General features: G+C 38.6%; 1 protein-coding gene and 1 pseudogene across 3 annotated transcripts in view; both read right to left on the bottom strand.

Moving 5' to 3' along the window:
- Positions 1-5,937: 5,937 nt before the first annotated feature.
- Positions 5,938-8,188, bottom strand: LOC127417247 (relaxin-3 receptor 1-like; annotated as a pseudogene).
- A 151-nt stretch (positions 8,189-8,339) lies between these two features.
- LOC127417234 (E3 SUMO-protein ligase PIAS1-like) overlaps positions 8,340-24,264 on the bottom strand; it is a 38,468-nt gene continuing 22,543 nt past the window's right edge. For all 3 annotated transcript variants that reach the window (XM_051657097.1, XM_051657098.1, XM_051657099.1), the window contains 13 exons: positions 21,210-21,654; positions 17,028-17,112; positions 16,648-16,695; positions 15,242-15,332; positions 14,789-14,923; positions 14,551-14,656; positions 13,884-13,957; positions 13,142-13,302; positions 12,651-12,781; positions 12,284-12,470; positions 10,711-10,850; positions 10,322-10,362; positions 8,340-10,128 (listed from right to left, as the gene is read on the bottom strand). In XM_051657097.1, coding sequence (XP_051513057.1) covers positions 9,805-10,128; positions 10,322-10,362; positions 10,711-10,850; positions 12,284-12,470; positions 12,651-12,781; positions 13,142-13,302; positions 13,884-13,957; positions 14,551-14,656; positions 14,789-14,923; positions 15,242-15,332; positions 16,648-16,695; positions 17,028-17,112; positions 21,210-21,654 — 1,968 coding nt within the window. In that variant the 3' untranslated portion in view covers positions 8,340-9,804. The remainder of the gene's footprint in view (positions 10,129-10,321; positions 10,363-10,710; positions 10,851-12,283; positions 12,471-12,650; positions 12,782-13,141; positions 13,303-13,883; positions 13,958-14,550; positions 14,657-14,788; positions 14,924-15,241; positions 15,333-16,647; positions 16,696-17,027; positions 17,113-21,209; positions 21,655-24,264) is intronic.

Raw genomic sequence — 24,264 nt, 5'->3', positions numbered from 1 at the left:
TTGACCCCTTAATAAAAAAGGTTTTCGAGTGATGTGGGCTTCATTACATTTATCTATGATATGGGTAGGTTAATGTTATTAAAATGAATTGTATTCCAAAATTCAACTACCTGCTACAATCTCTTCCTGTAGATGTACCCCTCCCTTATTTCAAGCAATTTGATAGCATAGCGAAGTCCTTCATTTGGAATGGTAGTCAACCCAGATTACATTTCAATAAATTACATAGGCCGTTTGACATAGGTGGGCTAGGCCTACCCAAGATTTTGTCAAGTCTACAAACATCAAGTCTACATTTAGAGATGCAAGGGTGTGTCTGATGCAATTTAAGGTTTTACATCGAGTCTATTGGACACCCTCTAGATTGTATAGGCTTGGTCTTAAAGACACACCCACCTGCTGGCGATGCCAATCAGTAGACGGGGACACAACCCATGTTTTTTGGGGATGTGTTAAGGTCCAAGAATTTTGGTTGTGTGTTCAGAGCGTTATATGTGTGACATACTGGACACTCAATTTTCATTTTGCCCCAGACTCTGTATCTTAGGCGATGGGGCGGTCATTAATATTGGGGATAGACATTTAAAAAGTTGTGTCTTAGCCAGAGTTATGATCGGCAAACGAATCATCCTCAGGGGATGGAAGTTGGCTGGGGCACCCTCATTTTGGGAGTGGTGCGGGGAGATGGGCAGGGTGGCAGCATTCGAGAAGGTGATTTATAGAAGGCTGGGAAAATGGGATTTGTTTGACAGGAAGTGGGGTGGATATTTGGCTTTTCTGGAGGGTTCTTATGGAGAGGGATTTGTAGTTTAGATGTGTATGTGCATTCTTGTTGTTTTTTTGAAAGTATGCTTTTTAAAAGTAGTTTCCTCCACCACAAGATCACCATAGGCCAAAATAATGCTTACACTCATATTAACATCTGGCTATGTAACACCAGTAATTAACAAGATATACTAACTATTATTCCCTACACTGTAAAAAATGTCTGTAATTTTAATGGTAAAAGACTGTAAAAATGCTACAAAAATAAAACATTAACGAATATTAACTGTAAAATATAGAGTAACATTTTTTTTATATATTTTAAAAGACAATAGAGTAGTTTTCACAATAAAATGTAAAAAACAATAATTGGGACGTTCCCACAATTCCCTGCATGACTCATCATACTTAATTATATTTTATGGGAATAGTTATTTTTCTTCTTATTTTAAATATCAGTTACGTACATTGGGGTGTTCCGTTTTATATTTAATGTATTTTAGTTAATGTTTACTGCATTATTTTAATTTCACATGTGTTACCCCGATGGTGTTTAGTGTTTGTGTGAGTGACACTGAGCGCTGTCTCTACATGTTTATTGGTCATTGCTCCAGGAAGAGACACAATTGGTGAACTTCATGTCATTATGTGCTCTTCTGTCATTTTTTACAGTGATTAACAATACATTATAAAGTAAAAAGCAGATTTTTACAGTTTCAGAAGGTTAATATAAAGTTTATGACTTTTTTACTGTAAATGTAACAGATTTGTTTTTTGTTTTACAGTGCCATCGTCATGTAAATTACAACAGTTTTAAACTAAAATGTACAGGTTATTCTGTAAAGTTGTTTACATTTTTACTGTATTTTTTTAATGTATTTTTTTTTTGGCAACCACTGCTGTCAGTTTTTTCCTTCGTAAAAACAGGATTTTTTTTTATTTTTACAGTGTATCAATCATTGATGCAGGAGTCTGTCACGGGTTGTGGGGTTCACATCCTTGTGATGTCCATGAGGTTCCCTTTCTGTCACAGTTGATGTGGATGTCTCCCACTAACTATATGCCAATCACTTGTCTCTATCACTATTAGCAATCACTATAGAAAAAAAAAATTAGAATCTTAATCAGATTCAGAATACACAAGTATACAAGGCCCTTACAAGGGCCTCACTGGAATGCTGAGCATCTGCAAGAGACTTGCATAACATGGAGCGAAAACAATATGTACAAAAAAGAAGAGAGAATAAATACAAGACTCTTTTAGGACTTTTTATAGCAATTTAATGTAGAGCACATAATGATGGATAGAAAAAAGACCTACAAATATGTATAGGCTATTAGTCATTAAAATTCTGAGTCAGACCTTTAGGCTTAGACAACACACACGCTATGGTTGTTTTTCAAACATTATGCAAAAATCAAAGAACGAGCACAGCACTTTAAAAGTTTTTGTAGATTAAAATGTTTATTTGTGTAATCACAGATTATGAATTTTTGTAATCATAAAAGAGAAAACCGTAAAGCAATTATAATATAAATAAATAACAAATTGTAGTAATAAATAACTTTACAAATTACCTCAAACTCCGACATTTTCCAGATACAAATGATATTCCAGCGCTGGCGGGGGGGGCAGCAGAGACGATCATGCTAATTCACGTCAACAGATGGCAGTACAGCGTCTAACATCACTGTCACATCATTGGTACTTAAAGTGCACGAAGAAGAGTAATGCTAACGCTAGATAGAGCAGTGTTTGCCAACCTTTTTCTGCCCACTTTTTACGAATAAAAAAATATCACGGCACACCACTATCCCACATAACCATCGTCAATAGTTTTCCTTTTCCAGAACTTGTCCATGTTTTCTGTCCATTTTACTAGCATGTTTACTTGTTATGTTTGAAATTCGGCTATGCAAAAAACACAAGTCACATAGGTACGCTATATGAGGTCACAAGTGTCAAGAGCGCTAATTGGGTAATGAAAAAACAACAAATTTGCTTATTTTCTAATTTGTAGATTTGTTCTTGCAAATTAGTTCTTGCAATGCCAAGCAAATTACAGGGATGCAAACTCATGAGGGGTGAAAAAAGTGAGACAATCACTGGTCCACAAACATTTTTTCCGGGGCTATTTAACAAAAAAAAAAAAAAAAAACATTATCCCCTTTTCTCCCCAATTTGGCATGCCCAATTCCCCACTACTTACTAGGTCCTCATGGTGGCACGGTTACTCACCTCAATCCGGGTGGCAGAGGACAAGTCTCAATTGCCTCCGCTTCTTAGACATTCAATCCGCATATCTTATCATGTGGCTCGCTGTGCATGTCACAGCAGAGACTCGCAGCATGTGAAGGCTCAAGCTATTCTCCACAATCCACACACAACTTACCACGCGCCACATTGAGAGCGAGAACCTCATTATAGTGACCACGAGGAGGTTACCACATGTGACTCTACCCTCCCTAGCAACCGGGCCAGTTTGGTTGTTTAGGAGACCTGGCTGGAGTCACTCAGCACACCCTGGATTCGAACTCGCGACTCCAGGGGTGGTAGTCAGTGTCTTTACTCGCTAAGCTACCCAGGCCCTGGGGATATCTTCTTTTAAAGAATAAGATAAAAGCACCAATTCCAGCGATTTTAGTGATTCAAGTATATCAAATTAACTCCACAATTGTACAGAATTAGATGCAAAAATGTTAAGTATTTTGGTGAGGCTTGCTTCTGTTTCTCAAATTTGTTCAATTTTATTAACTGATTAGTTCCGTGACTCCTTTTGGAGATATCAGTAGGTGGCGACATATGACCGTCTTGTGTGCTATGAGCGAGTCATTGAATCATTTTGAGTCGTTCGTGACCGAAATCTACCAAGAGACTTTATAGTGTTTAAGCATTAAAAGAACAAAGAAGATCTATAGTTTTCCTTCAGTTTGAGCATAAACAACAATAATAGTCTAATAATATTAATGAGTATCAGTTACGTCCTTAGCTTTTCCTTCATTAAAACTTGCATGGCTACAAATCTACTGACTTCAGTATAAGAATTATAAACACAAAGCAGATCTACGGTATCATTTTCTTACAGTATTTAAACTGCTGAGCATGACTTTTATCAGAAAAGACCACGCTAATAGCCAAATAATAATAATTTTGAGTTTCAGTAATGTTCTTTCGTCATTGTAAAGCGCATTTTACATGAGTTGAGACGCGGCGTCATCCGTGCCGCATTGCTCTCCACCACATGACAAGCGTTGCAGAAAGCGTCACGGAGGGGCGATTTTACGAGTTGCCACGCAAGAAAGTGGGAGATGTGCACAATAAACATTGAAAACATGTATTTGGAAGAGAGAGAGAAAAAACGGGCAGTTTCTTTTGTAGCAGAAAGTAATAAAAGGACTCGTTTATGTTTTCTAGGTGAATTTTAATTAGTTCAATAACTGAGGTCTCTGATATTCGGAAACGATAAGGTAATATTTAATTAAAATAAATTATGAAACATTCAGTATCTCCACAAATTTGGACAGTTTTTAAATATTTCTTGTTGCTTAGTAGCTTACTCTCAAAGACATTATTTGTGAAGCCAAAACGTGTGTGTGAAAAACACTTTGGTGTAAAGTGGCGTCACTTCATAGACTTGAATATCTGCAGCATTGACATAGTCATGAGAAAGCCCCTAAACATGTATAAATATCAGTCACTTTTGCACATTAATCGTAGCTCTTCACAGTCACAACAGTGTCTGATTATAGTTTTAAACCGGCGAATTTCGTCGAAAGGTGAGGAGTTTGTATCCCTGAAATTATTATTATTATTTTCATACATTTATTTATTTATTTTTTTTGTGGAATTTGAAAATTTTCCACGGCACACCTGACAGTCTTTCATGGCACAGTGGTTGGGAAACACTTGAGCTAGAGAACTACTGAATGCCCCTTTAACAGTGACCCTTTCATTTAAAGGAATGGCTACACCTGAAGGTTAATGTTGTTACATTTCTGACAACATTAACCTGATGTGAACTGCAGAGAACATTCTACTTTAAATTTAAATGGTTACACTTTACATTTAGGTTCTACTCGTTAAAGGTGCACTCAGTCATTTATAATGTATGTCGTCTTGGACTTACACTGACACCGTAGGGACATTGATGCACTATCATTCAAATGCAAAAGTTTTGACTTACCAATGCCATTATAGAATTTCACTCTTCACAGTCAGCCATGATTCAGTTAATCCATGAGTGAAAGTGTCCAATAACAGGGCGGTTACTGAGAATAAGCCAGTAGTATTCCGCTGGTCATGTGATCCCAACATGGCAGCCCCCATGAGAGAACCCCATGAGCTTTTAGTAGGTTACTGATTTGACTGGAGTTTTCATCTCGTGTGAGTGCACTTGTTTTTTTTTTTTTTTTTTTTTTTTTTATATGTTTCAAAATTACAATACATTTTTTAAGGAGTACAACTTTTTAATGTGGAAAAAATTACTGAGTGCGATTTAACACGAGTTAATCCATCATGTATCATGAACTAGCAATTTTTTCAAAATAATATTGTTCATGCTTATTTATGACACATTAACTAATGTTAATGTATACTTTTAACTTTTAATGTAAAAAATATTAGTGTATGTAGAAAGTAACATTAACCAAGATTATTAAATGCTATAAAGTCTTGTTCGTTGTTATTTCATGTTAACTATTGCTTTAACTAATGTTAATGAGTAGGCCTACAACCTTACTGTAAAGTGTTCTTAAGTTAATGTTTTGCCATTATTGTTTGTTTTATTCAAATGGTTAAACAAATACCTGATTAAAATGTGTACATTTAGAAGTGTATTATTTACATCAAATAATAATTCATAAATGTCTGCCTTTCAGAACAGCAATGTAATAATCAAAATCATTATCATAGCCTACTAATGCTATATTATTCACAACTGTGCATGTTTTAATATTTGGAAAGGATTGCCGTCCGTTGTTGTTTCAATAATGTTTTGATACATGCAATATTTGTAAAGAACAAACTTCTCAATTTAACAAAATATTACATTATTTTAATATGGATTGCCTCCCAGATTTCTGAGAAGACCTCATCAACAACCAAGGGCAGGGCCATAGCAAAGGGATTCTGAGCCCCTTGACTGTATATTGGTCTTGGCACCTTTCACATAAAAAAAAAAAAAAAAAAAAAAAAAAAAAAAAAACAGTTTAAAATTCATTATGTGCCCCCCTGGATCAGTGGGCCCTAGAGTCTTTACCACCTTTCACCCCATCAGCTACGGCCCTGACCAAGGGGCAACATTTGACACAATTTTTTCAATTTCTTTCTCAATGCCCTTCTCGTAAGACAATATATGAAAGGATTGAAGCAGCTATTAGTATGCACTAAGCAAGCGGACACTGGGAATACATAAGTATGGGCAATGTAAGACGCATCGTCCCATTGAATGACGTTCAATTTGACCAACACACCCCAAAATGTAATCACGTGGTTCGGCATCCAGCAGAGGAAGAATGAAAGAACCACAACTGTCACAGATTTGGTGACATGAATCTTTGGACTTGAATGGCATCTATTCAGACTTTCTCACAAATCTCAGAAGCGACAAATAGGACACGGAAAGGATCAACATGGGCAGAACAAAAGCAACCAGGATTTTGTGCAGATGATAAAAGGCCAGCCAATAGTGTTCTAAGGGAAACTCGCTTCAGTAAACAGAGCTTCTCCCCAACCATGCTGGTCACGGTGGAGAAAATAGACGTCGGAGCGTGGCGACCGTGGCAAGGACCCATTAAAGCACGTAAACCCATTTGACAGAGCATGCTGCTGGTGGACGGACCCGGTTCTTGGTGGCCGAAGCTACGGAGCAGTAAGAAGTGATGCTCATACAGTGAGGAAAAAAACAATGGCGTACATGTTCATCACAGTGGCACATGGTGTCTCCAAACGGCCAGCTCAAGTCCATAGCTGTGTCCACCGCCCAAAAGGGCAATGTCATGACGAACTGGAGGTCTGTGATAGCTAAATTAATGATGAAAAAATTAATGGTGGCACTCTGTTTGCAGTGATTCACTGATTTCACTCTCGTGATGAGGAGCACGAGCGAATTCACAACCAAACCTGTTGCGCACACGAGAACGTACACCACCGAGATCATGATCCTCAAAGCCGGGCTCCTGTCCGCGGTCACGTCAACGTCCTCCAGGTTTCCATATGTGACAAGACCGAGAAGAGGGGTTCGGTTGAACACCCCGGTGCTGTTGAGAGTGTCACCCATAGTTCAGCATCCAACACGCGCCTATTCACTGTGTCCTGCGCGCGGTCTGCTCACAGCCAATTTCTAGTTCCATTGATGACGGGTTTTGTGCGCTTATTCTGAAATGTTCAGAGGGTCAATGATTTCATACACACGCCTTGGTATAACCCGCCCATGCAATGCAAAGATTGGCTAGACTTTTGACGAGACAGCAGCGGGTCAATTGCTCTACACGCACTGATGCATTCCAAACAGTGGGCATCAGAAGGGAGAAAGAACACAGCAAGGTGGCTATTATTAATACAGGTCACCAGTGGCACCTAATCAGAGATAACAGAATGTCTCTCATTGTTATTGCAGGTTTAAATACACTGAACATTTAAAATAACTTGCATTCTACAACCAGGTCAAGCGAAAAGCCCAAAAGACAGAAAAAGATAAGGTTTAATGTATTTGTTTTATTACAGCTAAATCGCTCTCTACATAAACAAGTAACATTCATTAGGTAAATAATGTATCCCAATTCAAATAATAAATAATTCATATAATTTTTTTATACAAACTGGTATTGGTTTCCTGTACATAAAGGTTTCTCTCATAGCGTACCATACAGTAAGAGAAGAACTTAAGGCAGCAAGTTCATGCTTGCCAGTTATTGGTACAGCTATGGACTGACTGTCTAGTGGTATACTTCAAGGGAAGGTAGATGTGGTGATTCAGGGGGCACATGAAATGTATAATTTCAGTACTAAAGAATGCCAAAATGGAGATTTGTAGAGATGTGGCTGTCTGAAGTTTGTGTGCCAAGTAACTGGGTGTAAATGTAAAATATAATTAAACAAGCATGGGATCTTTAATCCAATTGATCATTTGACATTTTGTTGAACATTTGCTCTAAATCACTTGGAAACATTCAGTAAGGAAACTTAGTGGACTGTTCTGTGTACTGGCTGTAATAAGTCACTGTGATTTAAAGTATGTGCCAACTCATCAAAACCTAACATTGTGCCACAACCTCTTTAACGGAGGAAGATCAATGGTTAACCATTACTATTCAATGCCTAGGTCATTAAAAACAACTGAGCTAGAGGATATGCACACTCAGCTGGCTTTTATCCTTTAAATTGTTTAATTTCAACAAAAGCTGAAACTGACACAGCAAGTAAGATTGTGGAATTAATGCCTCAGGTGTCTCATATAGTACAAATATGAGAGAATGAGAGACAAGGACACATAATTAGATACTTGTACAATGCAAAGCAAGTGTTAAGAGCTTGTGAAATAATTAAGAAATAAATGCAAGACAGTAATGCATGATCAAACAAATAGTAAAAATATAATATATATATATAGATAAAATAAATAAATTACATTTTATACAGACAAAAACAGCACAGATGTCTAGGTTGCACTAAGGTCACCTTCCAAACACACTTTGAAAACCTGTAAAGCTAAATAAAGGGGCTCAATGATAATGGTTGTATGATGGTTCCAATTACAGTTGATTCCAATCTTAGTTGTAGCCTATTTCGGCTTTTGACAGGGAGGATACACAGACCTTGAGAAAATGACATTTCAAGGAAACATGATGTTCTCGAAATTTAAGATGGGCCATTTGAGAAGGCAGAAGACACCAGACACCAAATTGAAAAAGGATGCAACTGAGTTCGATCATCATAGTTGACGGAGTCAGAATGCAGTTGTTCCAATTATATCCTTTTAAGGAAGCTACACAACTTAGATTCAACCGGAGTAAAATCGAAATTGTTAAATCCACTGAGTGCATATTTGAATTGCCAAACGAAATGAGTGTGTAATAGTTGGAAATTAGGGACCAGCTTATAAAAATGAGGCTAACATGTATCAAATTTAGATACAGTTTCAAAATATCTGAAGGTCTGCTGACATGTGCCATTACACCTCTGTAAGGTTTCTGTGTTAATGAGGTATGCAATAGTGCTTGAAATTTTCGGCACTAATTGTGTGAACCTCACCTCATCTTCTGAGGGCTAGTACAAACAAACAACATCAAAGGACATAAGATTGTGAGAACCAGAGTTCACCTCAGGTAATAACCAATGAATCTGGGCACTGCTTTCTTTAAACCTATCTCCACTTCTGCATACTTCATGTGGTAATGGATGAGAGAGAATGTGCAAAAGGAATAAGACATGACCTCCGCTGACTCTTCAAGCATGTCGTGGCTAGACTCTATCTTGGCGTAAGGGAATGCTTCTGTACAGCATACATCCTACATAACTTAAAAGCAATAATAAATTACCTGCACAGGATAATGGCATTAAATAATATCATGTTCCCTCATCGTTCAAACAATGGCTGAGGGCAATTCTTAATGGCTGAGGGCAAAGAGTCTTATGACCAGACAGGAAAAAAATTATACAGATGACTGCCTTTCCATTATTGTGACTAAAATAATTATTTGAGGTGAAATAAAATAGCAAAAAAGTATAAAAGGTATAGAATAAGATAATCACAGAACAGAAATCAGTGAAAAACATCTTCAGTATCCATGGAGAAAATACCGACTGAAGTCACTCACTGGGTAGGCAGCGTTCTATTGTTTATATACAAAAGTAAAACTGAAAATAGATTTTTCTTCTCTGTACACAGCTCTCTTTACAAAAGTCTTTGTTCTCTTTTTTTTTTCCAGCGTTCCACCTCATTCATGTCTAAATCCTGTCAATGAGTGCACAAAGCTGCTGCTTCACCCTCCTGCTGTTTGTGATAAAGGCTAGTCTGTTTGTAGGGCGCCCCAGTTTGGTCAGTCCAGTGAAATTACATCAGGGATGGTGCCGTATATAACGGAGGCGGCGGTATCAGAGCGCGAGCGGGAGCCGTTGCTATGTGGGTGGCTGTCTCTCAGGCTGCTGGAGGACACCAGACTACTGCTGCTTCCACTGCTGCTGCCTCCGCTGCCATTGGCAGGCACTAGTGAGCTGCTTGCAGGTGTCCCCGACTGCTCCAGGAAAAGCTGTGAGGAACCATAGGGCATGAAGCGGTTTAGCAGTAGCTCATGGTCGTCTGATGCTGATGCTGATGCAGAGGCTGAGGCAGCGGCCGCAGCAGCCATGACCATGTTATAATGCTGCAGAGGGGGATGAAGAACAACTTTAGACTATTGCTGTTAAATGTTGATGTTTATTAGGAATGTTTTTACTTGAATTCTTTGAAATCTGGCTCTTGGTGCATCCATTTAATGTAACAAGACACCTAATGTGTTAAGATATAGACACTTGTTTATGCAGAATGCTGCCCTCTAGCAGTGATTTGCTGCCCACCTGGTGATTGTCCCCTTGTAAAAATGAGAAGAAATTCAGATCTGTAGAAAGAAAGGAGGAGCTGTTTTTATCACCTGCAGATCATCTCCGCTCAACAATAAAAATGTTAAATGTCATAGCCATCAGTGGGAAAGTGAGAAACACAACATGCAAAAGTGTTATAGACAGTACATGGAGAGATGATGACATAAACCATGTCATCACAATGTAAAGGGGTGCTACTACCGAACTGGTAATGATTACACAATACAAGTCAAAATAAACACATTCAATACATTGAGCAACATAGATAAATTGAGTCATGTGAAAGGGTCTTAACAGTGCAGTTTGAGCCTGATAAGTAAAAAGTAAAAATGTACAGTGTTATATAAGTGTAATGATGCTGATACCTGACAGATCACTGGGTGTGTGGTAATAGTGACGGTAGTCCTGGATGAGAGGAGGGGGGGGAGGGATGTAGTTTGTTTCCACTGCAGGCATGCTGGGAGCTTGTACCAGTGGAGATGCCTGATGATGCAGATTTAATACTCTGCAGAGAAAAACATAATTAGGAATAGTGGTCGACCGATAAATCGCAGAGGCTGATCAATCAGGCGTCTGAGCTCATAGGGTACTTCTCAAACGAAAGGCTGCAGCCTAGTGAGGCTGTGTCATTATGAATGAGATGGTCTAGTAAGTCCGCATGGCTACGTCAAAAAGGTTTCTGCCTCCGAGGTCATGGCGTGAAAATTTCGAAAATAAATTATTTGTGAACCACTACAACTGCTTTGTAAAAATGGAGGAAGCCACCAGGAGGTCGCACATCCATTTGTTTTCTGATATTTTCTTTAAAAAAAAATCTGAATTGTGCAAAGGATTGTGGGTGATTGAAGGCCACGAAGGATGCACCTGATGCATCCTCCAAAATGTGGTGAACGAAGGCTGCGAAACGAGGCTGCCTTCCAAGTGTCCTCACAATTGAGACGGCCTTCGACGGTGCTTGATGATGTGGCAGCCGTGATATCCAGCCTAAATAGGCTGCAGCCTTCTGACTGAGAAGCACTGATAATGTTAAAGTTCTTACATGTTTCATTCTCCCTCTCTCACCTCAACAGTTCCCTGTTTCTTTTAACTGTCTTGTCTAATGATAAAAAAGCCGATATCAATAAAACTTCTATCATATACCATCTGCAAATATGCTGATACCTTATTTAAACAGATGTAATTCACAAAACTCAAAACTTGAGCAAATCCAGAACTCATATATCCAGGCTGTGTAAACTGTCAGGAGACTGTTGCTTACTGGAGAGCAACTTCAAAGTAAAAGCGCTTTACATGTGCTATGAGTAAATGTCATATTCACTGTGCACTGTATGTACAATAGATAAAGGCTACAGTATGTACAATGTCTTTTTGTGAGAAAATGTGATTGCTAATGCGCACACACAATCCACTGTGTGGACTGTTATTTCCTTCTTCCTAACATATTAACAGTTTCTTTGTGCAAATAAATTACTAAAATTGGATGACTAAACAGAAATCAGAAGAAATGGATATCTACCATTTAAAACACAATCTTATTTTTTTTTTACAAAGTAAAAGTTTGTTTGAAATTGTGTAAATATAGTGCCAAAGTTTATAATTTTATGTATATGTTATTTACTATATTAAATTGTGATAACTATCTGCATTATATCGTCCTATTGGCCACCGTGCTCTCTAGATATCAGCATCAGCCATTAAAAAAAACATATCGGTCGACCACTACTTAGGAATGCTGGTGAGACATTTCAAACCACTTAAACTGCAATTAACACACAAACGCTCAAGTCATTGTATCAATCACCTAGCCGTTTCTTGTACTACTGCACACTGTATTTCATTCATTTGTTCAAATAACACTTCATTATCATGTTCAAAATAGATCTACTAGTACCAAAACAACAACAACAACAACATCATATGGAGAATATAAATCCTTACCCTTTGCTGACAGGTGGGGAGGTGGGTGATAGGGATGGACAGGCTCTTTTAGGTGGAGGCTCGTCATTGTAATCATCATCATCATCATCTGAGGAGCTGTCCAGCGTCAGGTCAATCACCTCCACCTTATTACTGCTGCTGTGGGACGAACTGTTTCTGTGGTCTGACACAACCGAACGACAAGAGTCTGAAAGACAGAAGCAGCATAATAAAAAAACAAAACAAAAAACAATACTCCAGATCTAAAGCAAGTGGACTACTTCAAGGTTCTACAACATTAAAGTTGTACCATGCAATGTCTAGACTTTTCACTAAAGGACTGTTTATGGTCTCCCTGACTCAGCTACTTAAGGCTATGCAATTATACCTTCAATACCGTTTGACGAGGCTGACACTTCCTGTACCACCTTCTTGGATCTCATAGGGGCCCAATTGCCGTCCTCTTTAAACTGGATCTCATCACAGTCCATACAACTGTTCAGAATCTCCATGAATAATCTGTCCACAAAACAAACACCTTTCAAAAAAACTCAAACCTTTGCAGGTCTTCAATATGAAAGCATGTTGGTAGTTGACATGAAAAAGTTCTGGAAAGTAAATTTTTTTATTTTTCTTTAAAGTAATATTTTTAAGCAACATTTCACTAATTCTTTTGTAATTTTTATGCATGCAGCCTTTATTACCTCATCTTGTATGAGGAACATTTGGATATGGAATATTTTTTACTAGAACTAAAAATTCTTTGTCCACCACAGAACCACTAAACTAGTAGAAAGCAAAAAGGTCATTAAAATGGTGAAAACTAAAAAAGGTGAAGAAATGGTGACCACATGAGTGAAAGGTAATAGCAGCACTGACCCATCAATAATAAGATGCTCATATGGGGCTTTCTTGTCGCAGACCGGGCACACCCATGTGGGTTTCTTCTCATTCATTTGGATATAGAGTGTAGCATCAAAGCACTGTAGATGTGAGCAGGTAAGTGCTCGGCAGGGAATCGTCAGCCGCATCTTTCCGAGCTGTGCATTTACATACATATGCACACACACTATATTAGTATACATTAGAAGCACACATATTGCTTTTTAACATGATCAGGGAAGAACACTCATGAGAGGTGAAAAAGTCATAGCAGGTGTTCCAGAAGTATATTTTCAGTAGATTTGTTTGTTGTATTTAAAGCTTTAAGTGTTTTAAAGCTTAAAGTACCTGTTTCAAGTGATTTTAATAAAACATGAAAATATTTATCAGACAATTTGGGAAAATTAGCTTAGAAAAAAAGGTGACTTTAGCCAAAAGGTGAGTAGTTTGCATCCCTGCTTGATAAACCTTACAACTGAATAATACTTGATTATACTATAGTATAGTATTCCTGAATTGCTGGTTTGTGATCTATTCTCCATCACTGAAATTAACTGAATTATAATGAACACAATACAGAAAGTCAGAATCTCATATCCAAGGCTCAGTGAAAAGCAGAATTTCATTAATATGAAAAAATTATCAATGTTATCTTTTCTAAAGAAAGGTTACAAGGTTGAACAGAAACCCTTTGCAAAGAAAAAATTTCTTTATTCAGGACTGAAGGTCCATTTCATACCGGACAGAGCAAGGACACTCGCAGGCTAGTGGTGGCAATCTCACTGTCAGGGTCGGCAGTAAGCTTTTCTTTGACTGAAGAAGAAGCACAGGACACACAACCCATCAAAGCTTTCAAACACCAATTATAATGTCATTTTCACAGGTTACCATTCACTTCACTTGAATGGCTCTAAGGCCACTTTATACGTTTTGCTTGAAAATGCATTAATTTGCTACGATTATGTCTCACATCCATGCTGGAATGGTGTTTTCTTCCACCAAAAAGACTTTGGAAAACACTATTTACAACCACATACTTTGGAAAACGATGAATTTAGAAAACTGAAAACATTGTTTTCAAACGAAAACAGATTTGTGTGGACGTTGCCTTAAACCCCCCCATGTTCAAACCCAGTGCAAAAAAAGTTGTAAAAGTTATTTACAATATTCACTGACATTCAATACCTCCACACATGGGTAAAAAGCAGCAAAATTTACAAGAATAGTTGCAGGTGCTAAATGGGAGCAAACATGTTTTAGAATAATGTTGAAGAATAAAATGCATACATTTCTCTTTTTTTAAATAAATAACTAAGGATGCAGAATCTCACACTTGTTTGGGTAATATTCAGCCTTGTAAGGGCCCAAAAAAACAATTCACCTGTTATAGCTCAGAGTAAACTTACTGAGTGCTCTAGAGTGGTCTGGGTTTCTAATGCCTTTCGACCGTAGTCTCTGTAGCAAAACAGTGGAGGACTGCTGTCGGACCAGGTAAACTGCCATAGAGTAACTCTGAATGGACAACACAGTGCTTATTAGAAACCCATTCTGAGCACCATGATGATGGTATTTCAGTTTTAGACGTCAAATCAAGAAGCCCTCTATCATTTTAAATACAGATTCAAAGGCAGAAGCATTTATTACCCTCCCAATTTCTGACGTCCATGACACAACGATGGTGTTGGGGACTGTTGTAGACAATCTAACCAAGGAGGTAATGTTGATGGGTCTGCTCGGTCGCTTTGGCTCCACTCCATTTTTAGTTGGAGGAAGGTATCCCTAAAACAACAACAAAAAAGCAACAAGTTACACAGCCATCATATGAACCAACAGAACTTTTAAATTATAAAAAGAACGGTTTGTAAACACTCTTCTACAAAAACCCATGTCAAATTACCTGTTTTCAAATTAGGTTTGTTTTAGTTGCACACTTAATAGGCGGTTGGCAGTGACAACTAGAATATTCTGCAAACTCTATCATACTTTTTAAATACAAAAAAATATAGTTATATGCTATTCTTTGCCTCTAACTACAGAATTTATCATAAATTAGAAAATAGCCTGCTGATTTGTGACTGAAAACAAAGCCAGACTCACAGGGAGGTTACAGGGTTTTCCATTCACTTTCACACAAAGGTTGGGTGGGAAATGGTCTTCCTGAGGACAACTTGTCTCTGATAAGCAAAACCTGAAGAACATGCATTGAGATTCCTTTAGGAATATGTGGGAAAGATTTCAAAGACTCTCAGAAACCAAAACAAAAGAAAGATGGAGGTATGTTATCTTCAGCACAGACAATCAGAAACTAGACACAACACATTAAAATATGTAATTGACCTGTTTTTCAGTGACATCACTTTTTCCTCGCAGCCGCCATATTTGTGACAATCAGAAGAAGGAAACAATGGCGGTGAATGGGTAACAACCGTGAATCTATATCAAGAAAAACCTGGCTTTTTATCCATGCCAAGTCTCAGAAAATGTGTATACAGGACTGAAGACAGCACAAATATTGTCAAATGTGACATTAATATATGATATAAACTATACATTTCATATGCTAGTGAGTCTGATGAGTGACCGGCGAGTACACACGCCTACTGGTACGTCATCATAAACATCTCTCATTGAGAAGTTACAAATGTTTGTGTTGTTTTCTTGTCTGATTTGGTCACAATATTACGAAACGTCAGTGATGCTCCTATCTGTATGAATGTAAGAGTTGCTTTTAACTCCTGAAGAATACACAGAAAGCAACCGAGGCATGTATATTAGTGTATATTACTAATATGTTTACATTGTAGCCTGTTGGTGCATATAAAGTCTGTGCTTTATAATCCTATGATGTGTCGTTTGACTTGCATTAGTAAATAACATATTAAACATTTACTATATATTGATATTATAGTGCTTTTTTGTTTATTTTTTGTTACATGACATACCTTTATATAGTCTGGATGTTATGAATGAAACATCATCCTATGTGCATATCCTGTTTAATTGTATCCAACCCGAATATTTTATACATATTACTGACACATGTACAGATAACTGACATGTCTGAATAAATGAGCAAAAATCCAACTATTTTTTTATCCATGCTCTCCTCCATCGTCACTGCTTGTCTTGAACGAAATGAAGTCGTGTCACTAGAAAGATATAACAAAAATGTTGTTGCTTTTGTTGCATCCCACAGCGCAGCACACTGAGGGTATTTGGAATTTTGGCCACAAACATGGTAGCGCGGTCAAAGTGACATCACATGAAACAGGTCAATATTCAACGGCATGCATATTACTTCCAAAAAAAAGATTGCTCTTTGGAAATGTTAAATAGAACATAATACATTATAACAAGATATTGTAATAACACAAAACAATAACAAATAAATGCAGCCAAAAAAAGAAAGTACACTCTTGTGATTAAGTATTTATTTAGCTTTTCTCTTCCAGACATTGTTTTGTAGATGTTCAGGTTGAATAATAATTTTATGATTATTATACCTTAGCTGTACTTGAACAGTGAAGTCACATTTGGTCCCAGAGATGTCCCTGTCGAGACAAGAGGGTGGGAGAGAGAAGGAATGTGTGATAGAGAGTGTAGGACAGAAAAGCATACCAAACATTCTGCAGGACTGCTTAGGCACGTTTGAAGCACCAAAACCCTTTGATAAGCACTAGTATAGCACTATGGCCTTCTATGTTGATTCAAGAGGAAGGTTTATAACATTACATGATCAATTGTTTGACAGTCATTTTAAATTCAGCAGCTTTTCAGTTCCGATGATGAAACTGGCTAAAGTAACTTATTTATTCCAAGATCAAAATTAGTTGGGACATTACAGTGTCAAACTATGTCATACAATATCCCTCCCCACACTTACATTGAACTGCTGATCTGTTGAACTTGCTGAGGCGTTAGTGCAAACGCAAAACACGTTTCCTGAAATCTTTGACTGTTGTCGGAGGCTGTAAAACAAAACAAGTGAGGAGACGATTGGGAAAGACAGGGAATTAGAGCACCACTAACATAACACTATAAAATCCAGCCATAAGTGATAAAACTTGAAGGACAACAGCTCTTGGAAGGAAAGGTTTCCCCAGACTGAGTTGGAGCTGGTGACAGACTGAGAAATGTAAATGCCGCTAGTGTTACACAATGGCTACATTTGTGCATTTTCATAACATATACTTGAAATAAATTAAAATTCATTAAAATGCTAAAGCTCAGAATGTCTCTCTTTTTCAAGATTTTAATCTTTGTGAGGGTACACTGTCTTCTATATTTCATGGCAGCATCCTTGACCGAGCAATGAATGAGATAATGTTTGAAATTAAACTTTACTTAGCAGCTTCATGAAAAATCCAGCAGGAAGTTAATTATCTCAAATCGATAGCAATGCAACGTCTCAGATACAGGGCTGCTGGCACTTTTCTTTGGATCAACCTGAAATGCTTGTAGTCAAGTATAAAGCCAAACTGTATAACAGAGCCAAAAATAACCCTGGCTTACATAATCCAATCCCCTCAAATGAAGCAAGGGGTTTAGGAGTGAGAGAGAGATAAGAGGGCGCTCTATCTGCACCTCTAACTCAATGACAGAGACCTTTGACTGAAATGAGAGGTGCGATTTTCTCTGACTACTTGAGTAACCATGTGGAGAGGCAAATCTATTCCACTTGAAGGGGATAGTTTAACAGTGAGAAGCTGGAAGATGATTAATCTTTACTCTTCAGGAAGGAGGCAGTGAGCCAATTCTCTGGTGCACAAAAGACTCATCAACACCTGGAAACACTGGTTGCTCGCTCAACTCACAATTCAATTCAAATTCAGCAATTATTGTTATTACAGTGCAAGATATTTCAATAAGAGGGGGCTTGAACTAGATATGTAAGGACCATTGTGTTTCCTGGAAGTCATATGCAATGAAGAGTTGCTTCAGAAGCAATTTAATTTTAGAGGGTCATAGAAACTGCATAGAAAAATGCAGTTATTACTTCGCAATTTGCACTCAAACTGAACTCTGCAAGAGTGCTTATAGAAAAAGGAAACCTGAAATAAGGTAACTTGGCTCGACATTCCAAAATTAGCTAAGCCGTGGATAAAAACTAGTCTTGATTCAAACTGCAACATGGTCCCCAGCAACACATGGAAACATTGCATAATTTTTTTAAAGACTCAAACAGCGTGTTCAGCCTAACTGGTTCCTTGATTTTGGGTTCCAACTTTTGCAGTCATGCCTCTTGAAAGGATAATGAAAGAATGAGTGACTTGCACTTAAAAAATGAAAATAATTTAAAAAATGTTCCAAAGAGAGAGGACTAAGTTATGTTATCCAAACATCTGAAAATCAAGACCAAAACCAGCGAAAAGCAAGACACCTGTTAACAAAACTAAAAAATACACTGTTAAAAAGAGAACTTTAACACAGGAAAAATGGAAACGCTATTGATTGATTGATATATATAGATATATATATATATATATATATATATATATATATATATATATACACACACACTATATTGCCAAAAGTATTCACTCATCTGCCTTTAGACGCATATGAACTTAAGTGACATCCCATTCTTAATCCATAGGGTTTAATATGATGTCGGCCCACCCTTTGCAGCTATAACAGCTTCAACTCTTCTGGGAAGGATTTCCACAAGGTTTAGGAGTGTGTTTATGGGAATTTTTGACCATTCTTCCAGAAGCGCATTTGTGAGGTCAGACACTGATGTTGGACGAGAAGGCCTGGCTCGCAGTCTTCGCTCTAATTCATCCCAAAGGTGCTCTATCGGGTTGAGGTCAGGACTCTGTGCAGGCCAGTCAAGTTCTTCCACACCAAACTCGCTCATCCATGTCTTTATGGACCTTGCTTTGTGCACTGGTGCGCAGTCATGTTGGAACAGGAAGGGGCCATCCCCAAACTGTTCCCACAAAGTTGGGAGCATGGAATTGCCCAAAATCTCTTGGTATCCTGAAGCATTCAGAGTTCCTTTCACTGGAACTAAGGGGCCAAGCCCAGCTCCTGAAAAACAACCCCACACCATAAACCCCCCTCCACCAAACTTCACAGTTGGCACAATGAAGTCAGACAAGTACCGTTCTCCTGGCAACCGCCAAACCCAGACTCGTCCATCAGATTGCCAGATGGAGAAGCGTGATTCATCACTCCAGAGAACGCGTCTCCACTGCTCTAGAGTCCAGTGGCGGCGTGCTTTACACCACTGCATCCGACGCTTTGCATTGCACTTGGTGATGTATGGCTTGGATGCAGCTGCTCGGCCATGGAAACCCATTTCATGAAGCTCTCTACGCACTGTTCTTGAGCTAATCTGAAGGCCACATGAACTTTGGAGGTCTGTTGCGATTGACTCTGCAGAAAGTTGGCGACCTCTGCGCACTATGCGCCTCAGCATCCGCTGACCCCGCTCTGTCATTTTACGTGGCCTACCACTTCGTGGCTGAGTTGCTGTCATTCCCAATCGCTTCCACTTTGTTATAATACCACTGACAGTTGACTGTGGAATATTTAGTAGCGAGGAAATTTCACGACTGGACTTGTTGCACAGGTGGCATTCTATCACAGTACCACGCTGGAATTCACTGAGCTCCTGAGAGCGGCCCATTCTTTCACAAATGTTTGTAGAAGCAGTCTGCATGCCTAGGTGCTTCATTTTATACACCTGTGGCCATGGAAGTGATTGGAACACCTGAATTCAATTATTTGGATGGGTGAGCGAATACCTTTGGCAATATAGTGTATATACACACAGTAATATATAGGGCTGGGTATTGATAAAGATTTCCTGATTCAATTCCTATTCACAAGCTCTTGATTCGATTTTGATTCGATTCATATGGATTTATTTCAGTTATAATGTCCCTTTTGTTTACATATAAAATAAATTCTCTCCCAGCTAATGCTGTTAATTATACAGGGGACCTTTTAATTAGGTACATTTGGAAAATATTAATTTGACTAATTATATTTTATTTTTCATCATTTGTCACATTTTTGCTTTTTAAAAATGAACAAATAAAAGTATTTAATCAATAAATAACATATTTCATATATTATTTTTGTTACATATTTACTGTTAAATTGCATAATTTGTACTATTTACAAGTATTTACATTGATTGGTTGAAAACGTGGTAAAACCTGCACTGTCTCTTTAACAAAAAAAAAAAAAGCATTTCTGTAAACAGCGCCTTTAAATAAGCGCATGTTAACTAGAGAGGACTCGAATGGCTTTACCTCATCTGTGCAATGCATGATTAGAATTAAATGTTTTTTTGTAGTTGTTTTTGATCAACAACTTACTGTAAAGAACAGAAAGGGTATTAAAAGAGAGAGTATTCAATGACAAATGGGTTGCGTGGATCTCGTCTTGGACACACATTACACAAAACAGCTTCACTCTCAACACACTGTGAAAGAATCTCGCTGCTGAACAATTCACAGCTAAACTACACAATTACTGATGAGTGAAATGTAAACATTTACCAGCCAGTTGCCAAATATATTCACTTTAGTTGCATAGCGCGAAATTTGGTTGCAAATGCGAGTGATTTCCTCTCATTGTAGTGGAGGGTTGCTCATTGATTGAAAGATCGATCTTGGTATTTAAGAATCGATATCAAGATTGTTATCGCGATTAATCGAAAAACAATATTTTTACCCACCCCTAGTAATAAAGTGGAAAAATACAGTTGCGTGGACTCTTTTATGATGCTTTAATGGTGCTTTTTTGGGGGCATTTTTGAGCTTGATATCTCTTCACCATTTACTCTCATTATAAGTGGCTAGGATGAATAATGACAAAATATTCATTTCTGAGTGAACTATCCCTTTAACACAGCCTCTCAGGAACACTCTGTGCTAAATGACACATCCTTTCCATTGATATGCTCTTTTATTATTAGCATGAGCAGGACGACTAAATATAGAATGGATGGCCCTTGTCCAATCTGATAAGCCATAAATCACTTGGAAGAGCACCTTTATGTTCATATTGTTGGGGGAAGGGGAAGGCTTCAAGAGAGGCCCATGTTACTCACCTAAACTTGTGGGCTTGATCAGCTCATCAAGCACATCGTAGAAGGGCAGCCTCTGGAGCTTAACGTCTGGATGTACTGGGTGAAGGGCAGAAGGCAGGTGGGGTAGGCCCAGCTCGTGTTTTGGCCCAAGCAGTGCAACAGGTAGTAGAGAGGGTGAGCCATGCCTATTGAATCCCAGCTGGGTTAGGCCAGCGGGCAGGCCTGCAGAAGCCCCTCCAGAACTGGAGTGAATGCCAGTAAGTGAGAGGTCTGTCGGGGACACCATCTTTGTGGGGAAGCGCCGACGGTAGAGCTCCTTGATCTTCATTTGCACGGCAGGGCTGCAGCCGACTTTCAACAAGTGTAGCGCTTTGGTCAAGAGTTCATGTTTTCGTCCATGCTTGTTGCGGCCTGCATATCCCAGAAGAACCTGAAGCTCTGAGACACGGAGGCTCATCACCATTTGCTGTTTTTACAAAAGACAAGAAACAGAGTATTTATGTGACTGCCAAAAGCAATATTTAAGACAGCACAGCATCTAATTATCTTATAAAGCACATTATTATGGCAACTTCTACATTTATAACCGAACACAACTGTTTACTCTCTAATTCGCACATTAGACTATGTATTGGATTTTGTGTAGTTTGTGGGTAGTCTGTATATTGTACTATTTTTATCCTGTAGGCCTTTGCATTTAGATATTGTTAATTCTGTACATTGTGTATATTAGGTTCTCCTGTCTGTATACTATTGCATTGTGTGGACCACCCACCCAAGTTTTACATTACACTCCCCGTGACGACACGTATATATGGTGGAGTGACAAAATGGTTTGATTTGATCTGGGGGGGTATTTACACCTGGTCACTTCATGCGTTTTTGCTGATTGGATAGCTATCCGATCATGAAAAACCAAGTGTAAATGCCCTCAAACACGGATTTGAGACGGATATAAATGCGATCACTTAAACCACTTCTGGAGGTGGTTTGAGATGCATTCCAAACAGAACTCGGTCAAGTGTAAATGCATCTGGCTGTTCAAGCTACATATGTAAATTTTACTATGCCCGAACAGTGCTATGTCAGCATAGGGAAAACGTGAATCAAGCTGCAACAGACTATTTACATAGGGATTGAGTCACGAAATAAATATTAACAAATTATGAAACGGATGCATGTTGTAGGAGAGACAGAACTTTTTTTCTTCATTTATTTGATGCTGACGAAAACTGAAATTAAACACTGACAATGAGCACAGCTGATTCACAAAGACAGATCTTTGACAGTCCCGAGAGCAAAAATACACAGTGTGCAAACACATACAGTTGAAGTCAGTAGTTTACATACACCTTAGCCAAATACATTTAAACTCAGTTTTTCACAATTCCTGACATTTAATCATAGAAAACTTTCCCTGTCTTAGGTCAGTTAGGATCACTACTTTATTTTAAGAATGAGAAATGTCCCAATAATAGGAGAGAGATGATTTATTTCAGCTTTTATTTCTTTCATCACATTCCTAGTGGGTCAGAAGTTTACAGTTGTTAGTATTTGGAAGCATTGCCTTTAAATTGTTTAACTTCGGTCAAATGTTTTGGGTAGCCTTCCACAAGCTTCTCACAGTAAGTTGCTAGAATTTTGGCCCATTCCTCCAGACAGAACTGGTGTAACTGAGTCAGGTTTGTAGGCCTCCTTGCTCGCACACGCTTTTTCAGTTCTGCCCACAAATTTTCTATCGGACTGAGGTCAGGGCTTTGTGATGGCCACTCCAGTACCTTGACTTTGTTGTCCTTAAATAATTTTGCCCCAACTTTGGAAGTATGCTTGGGGTCATTGTCCATTTGGAAGACCCATTTGCGACCAAGCTTTAACTTCCTGGCTGATGTCTTCAGATGTTGCTTCAATATATCCACATAATTTTCCTTCCTCATGATGCTATATATTTTGTGAAGTGCACCAGTCCTTCCTGCAGCAAAGCACCCCCACAACATGATGCTGCCACCCACATGCCTCACGGTTGGGATGGTGTTCTTCGGCTTGCAAGCCTCACCCTTTTTTCTTCAAACATAACCATGGTCATTATGGCCAAACAGTTCAATTTTTGTTTCATTAGACCAGAAGACATTTCTCCAAAAAGTAAGATCTTTGTCCCCATGTGCACTTGTAAACTGTGGTCTGGCTTTTTTATGGCGGTTCTGGTTCTTCCTTGCTGAGCAGCCTTTCAGGTTATGTCGATATAGGACTGTTTTACTATGGATATAGATACCTGTCTACCTGTTTCCTCCAGCATCTTCACAAGGTCCTTTGCTGTTGTTCTGGGATTAATGAACGTGGTACCTTTGGGCGTTTGGAAATTGCTCCTAAGGATGAATCAGACTTGTGGAGGTCCACAATTGTTTTATGAGGTCTTGGCTGATTTCTTTCTCCTCAATTTGGAATGCCCAATTCCCAATGCACTCCAAGTCCTCGTGGTGGCGTAGTGACTCGCCTCAATGCGGGTGACGGAGGACGAATCTCAGATGCCTCAGCATCTGAGACCATCAACCCATGCATCTTATCACGTGGCTTGTTGAGCGCGTTACCGCGGAGACATAGCATGCGTGGAGGTTTCACGGCATCCACTGCGGCATCCACGCACAACTCACCATGCGCCCCACCGAGAGCGAAACACATTATAGTAACCACAAGGAGGTTACCCCATGTGACTCTACCCTCCCTAGCAACCAGGCCAATTTGGTTGCTTAGAAGACCTGGCTGGAGTCACTCAGCATGCCCTGGAGAGGCCCCTCTTAGCTGATTTCTTTTGTTTTTCCCATGATGTCAAGCAAAGAGGCATTGAGTTTGAAGGTAGGCCATAAAATACATCCACAGGTACACCTCCAATTCAGTCCACCTCCTATTAGAAGCTAATTGGCTAATTGTCTAAAAGCTTGACATAATTTTCTGGAATTTTCCAAGCTGCTTAATGGCACAGTTAACTTAGGATATAGTCAATTAAAAGTGAAACAATCTGTCTGTAAACAATTGTTGGAAAAATTACTCATGTCATGCACAAAGTAGTTGTCCTAAACGA

This window comes from Myxocyprinus asiaticus, chromosome 26, assembly GCF_019703515.2.
Source record: "Myxocyprinus asiaticus isolate MX2 ecotype Aquarium Trade chromosome 26, UBuf_Myxa_2, whole genome shotgun sequence".
Taxonomy (NCBI): domain Eukaryota; kingdom Metazoa; phylum Chordata; class Actinopteri; order Cypriniformes; family Catostomidae; genus Myxocyprinus; species Myxocyprinus asiaticus.
Note: the sequence above shows the minus strand (reverse complement) of the source record. Positions and strands in the feature narration are given on the sequence as shown.